This window comes from Anguilla rostrata, chromosome 14 (assembly GCF_018555375.3).
Source record: "Anguilla rostrata isolate EN2019 chromosome 14, ASM1855537v3, whole genome shotgun sequence".
Lineage (NCBI taxonomy): Eukaryota > Metazoa > Chordata > Actinopteri > Anguilliformes > Anguillidae > Anguilla > Anguilla rostrata.
This window is the reverse complement of record NC_057946.1, coordinates 4508477-4512770: the sequence shown is the minus strand read 5'-3', so window position 1 is coordinate 4512770 and position 4294 is coordinate 4508477. Positions and strand designations below refer to the sequence as shown.

General features: G+C 45.8%; 1 protein-coding gene across 1 annotated transcript in view; it reads left to right on the top strand.

The window, feature by feature from the left end:
• Nucleotides 1-576, top strand: part of nsmfa (NMDA receptor synaptonuclear signaling and neuronal migration factor a) — a 40531-nt gene extending 39955 nt beyond the window's left edge. Inside the window, 1 exon segment of the mRNA XM_064308860.1 lies at nt 350-576. Coding sequence (XP_064164930.1) covers nt 350-447 — 98 coding nt within the window. The 3' untranslated portion in view covers nt 448-576.
• The last annotated feature ends 3718 nt before the right edge of the window (nt 577-4294 follow it).

The following is a 4294-nucleotide window of genomic DNA, read 5'->3' as shown; positions in this document are numbered from 1 at the left end:
GCACACATACACACACACACACTTACATACACACACACATTCACACACACACATACACACACACACTACACACACACACACACATACACTTACATACACACACACACTCACACACACACATACACTTACATACACACACATACACATACACACACACACACTTACATACTCACACACACACTCACACACACACACACATACACACACTTACATGCACACACACACACACACACTTACATACACACACACACATACACTTACATACTCACAATCACACCACGGCTGACTCTTCTCTCCTCTTCTCTTTTCCCTGTCCGTCCGTCCGTCCGTCCGTCCGCCCCGGCTCCAGGTAAAGAGATGATCGAGATGTACTTCGACTTCCGCCTCTTCCGCCTGTGGAAGACTCGCCAGCATTCCAAGCTCTTCGACTACGACGACCTTGTGTGACCACGCCCATGTCCGGCCCTCTCCCCGTCACCCATAGCAACGCGCCGCGACCCCCTGCGCAACCCCTTCGTCCCGAAGCCCGTCGTCGCGGAGATGCTCCCGAAACGAAAAGGACTGCAGGGGGGCTGGGACGCGGGGGGACGGGCAGGGGTGGGACGGGGGGGGGGCGAGGGGTGTCTGAACCACGCGGGCCTCGGTCCGATGGCGGCCCGGAGAGAGAGAGACGATGTCATCGCTCCCGTCACATGACCCGAGGTCTCGCCTCCGCTTCTCTTCCTTTGCTCTCGAGCCTGGAGGAGCGAAGTTGACAGAGGAATGAAACGGGGTTGTGGGACTACGGTAGACAAACACTTTCGGAGAAAGACGATGGGAGAGAAGGGGAAGGTCTGCGGAAGAGGAAGAGGAGGAGGAGGAGGAAGAGAGAGCCGTTTTATTTTTGGCGAGAGAGTTGGTCACGCTGAGGGCCGGGGAGAAGGGACTGAGGCTGAACCTCCAGCTCTTATCAGGACTCCGCCCCCTGTCAGGGGCCCTGCTTATTGGTTTATATTTTGAAGAAGAGAAAAATAAGCTTAGGAAAACAAGCGACATATCTACACTACACATACTGTGTCGGATAACGATATATCTATAGTCATATTTATTTTTGATGTCGTCATGGTGTTTCTTATTAAAATAACTCTCTTTTGAATAACTCAGGATTTAGCCATTTACTGACTTCCCTCTCAGCCCTTCGAGTCCTCCTACCCCAGTAAAATCTCAGCGTCGTTATTAATTGAGAGATTTTTCTAGGATGAAAGAAAGGGCGAAAGCAGGTCATTACAGGTATGTGTGCGCGTGCGAGTGCGTGTGGGTTTCGTGTTTTACTGCTTTTGACGCAGCGGGTCCAAGGGTGAGGTCCTATAACGTGTCATGGCACCTCTGTGCGTTGTGAGGTACTGTTTTGTGGTATCGGTGAGCAGATTGGGCGTTTCGTTGTTGTCTGTTGAGTTCCGTCACCCTCGCCCGAGCTAAAGCCCTATTTTTTGTGGTTGTGCGACGATTGATTAGCCATGTCTGCCCGTGCCTGTGGTAGCTTGTGTGACCGCACAACGGTGGCCTGCAATTGGCCAGTTCGGTCACACAGCAGTAGCATGATTGGCCAACACAACCACGCAGCATTGCTGAGTCATCGGCCAGTGCATTCACGGCAGTCTTGCGATTGGTCAACGAAACCTTGCAAGCAGTGGTACGATTGGCCAGCACATGTGATTGGTCAGTAGCTCCTCCCCTTCCTGCCACTGTGCCCTTTCTTTTTTTTTGTATTCATAGGGTACGAGTACAGGCAGCCCAGGGGAGTTTTTTTGTCTACATTTGCTTGACCATTTGATTCCATCACAGTCATTTTTATAAAGGCACAAACCAAAATATGTGAATGGACACAGTGAAAGCAAGGTACAGTTATTTATTTATTTATTTATTTAGTTTTACTCTGGGTTTAATAACAGAGGCATAACTGGCCCAACCACAGCTGTGTTTCCATTACCTTCCCTGTCACCGCACATTTAGACCTAGTAGCAATGCAGCCGCCGTTACCCATCAGAAAAACAACCAATAATACTCCAGCAACATGGTTGCCGAACAACAGAGTCTATCAACTACACCTGAAAAGGGTTGCTTTTTCTGTAACCAGGGTGTAGTGTGAATTCCTTCTGGAATTATGACTGTTTCTGCTCGTCCTAATGCGCATTTATATTTTTTTTATATTTCGTGTTTTCAACAAGCTTGCTTCGCCGATAAGCGGATCTCCGAACCGCTTATCGAGGTCTAGATCATTTTTTTACGTTCAGGAAACTCTCTCTTCCGTTTGGGAAGTCACAACAGGGTTGAGAATCAGCGTTTTTTTTCCTGAGGCACAGCAGACTGAGGCTAATGGAAATGTAGCAAACGCCAGCGTGACCCCAGCAGGTCAGTGTGTCTATCTGGCCGTAGAAATGGGCAACATGTAAGCTAAGAACCGTGCGCACTGACCAGGTCAGGATGCACCTGGTAAGGAAACGATAATGTAAAATACAGTAACTGTTTGAAAGAAATTTAAGGGAAATGTTTTTTTTTTTTTGGAATATAATCTAATTTTGTTGATGGGTGATGAGGAGAGAGACGGAAGCTCTTAAGTGACCACGTGCTGTTGTGCCTTAGGTTACTGTAGATGTTGAATTATATATTTAAATTATATGTTTAAAAATCTTATAAATGTTTCATCTGTACATATGCACATATCATACATGCAGTATGCATTTGTGATGCTAACCTTGAAATTATTTCTCCCTTCCTTTTGAGTTTTAAAAAAGAAAAAAAAAAAAAACCTGGACCATTTTGAAACCACGGACATGGGACCCCATTTTAAAATTTTCTTGAAGGTCTAGCGGGACACCCCATTTTCTGTGTGTGTTTACTCCAACCAGCACAGAGGGCTAGTGAACAGCCTGGGATGTGGATGAGGGGGTGTGGTCTGTTTACTTAACGTTTATTGCAATATGCTCCCCAATTGGGAGATGAGGGGTTGAGGGGTGGGGAGGGGGGAGGGGTTGAATTCGATGGAATATTATGAACCCTGTGACCTTTGCTCGCAACGCATTGATAAAAACCGTTTGTTTTGGTTTTTATTACAAAATTACAAACAGAGCATTCTTCCATTTTGTCAGAACCATCAGAACCATTTTAGAACCCTTGAATAGGAAAAATAAATACCTGCACATCACATTAAAAAGCCCTAAATTGGGTTCAATGGCACAATGTTTACACCTGCGAAGGTATAAGCAGCACCTGACAAAGAACTTTTCAGGTCGAAGTGCTGTTTGCACATCAAGCTTACATGTTAATAACACAGTGTGCTGGTATCTCTTCTCTTACTCATCAGTCCATTCCATACCCGTTCCATATTTTTTTTTCTGAAATGTGCGTGCGCTTTATTCCTCTTTAGCGAACATGAACCCCCCAGGGATAGGATTGAACTTGTGAGGGAAGGCGTCGCCTGTTAGAACTCTCTAGAAGCCCGTGTCAGATACTGTGCTGTGTCCGTAGTGGGCCAGGGTTAAGGGAACCTGGCTGTGACTCCGCCGGTTGCTTTGATAGGGCCCCCGTCACTGTGCCCTTTAGCAAAGGTCATTAACCTCCCATTGGTTTTTATAAAATGCCAGTGTTTCAACAACATCATAATAATAATAATAATAATAATAATAATAATAATAATAATAATAATAATTACATTACATTTATTTGGCAGATGCTTTGATCCAAAGCGACATACAAAAAGTGCATTTCATGGTCATATAATAATAATAATATTATTATAAGTAATAATAATAATTAATAATACCTTTATACAAGCACCTTTCATAGGGGAATGTAGCCCAAAAACTTCACAGAAGAGTGACTAGTGACGGAGGACCACAACGGCGAGTCTGGAGGGGTCCAGGGCGTTGGCCTCAAAGAGGAGAGCCGTGCAGCGGCAGCATCCAGCACGGTGACATCACAGCGCTCATTTCCCAGGGTGCAGTGGGGGAACCCGCCAGTTCGTGTAGAAATATTTATTCATGCGTTCATACAAACATGCATTCATACACATTCATACATTTACCATTTGCATGAATTAGATTATCAAGACTTCGGTCTTGATGTCCGTAGGTGGTCGCGACATTGCCTGTTCAGACCCTCAGCCTCACTGTTACGTGTCCGTTCGATATCAAGTCTGCATCAAGCGGTGAGCTCCCTCCAGGGATTATCACTCCGCTTTTACCTGAGGTGTGAGAAATCACCCCCAGGGTGACATTTATTCCGATTTCATGTGCAAAAATGATAGCTCCTGCTT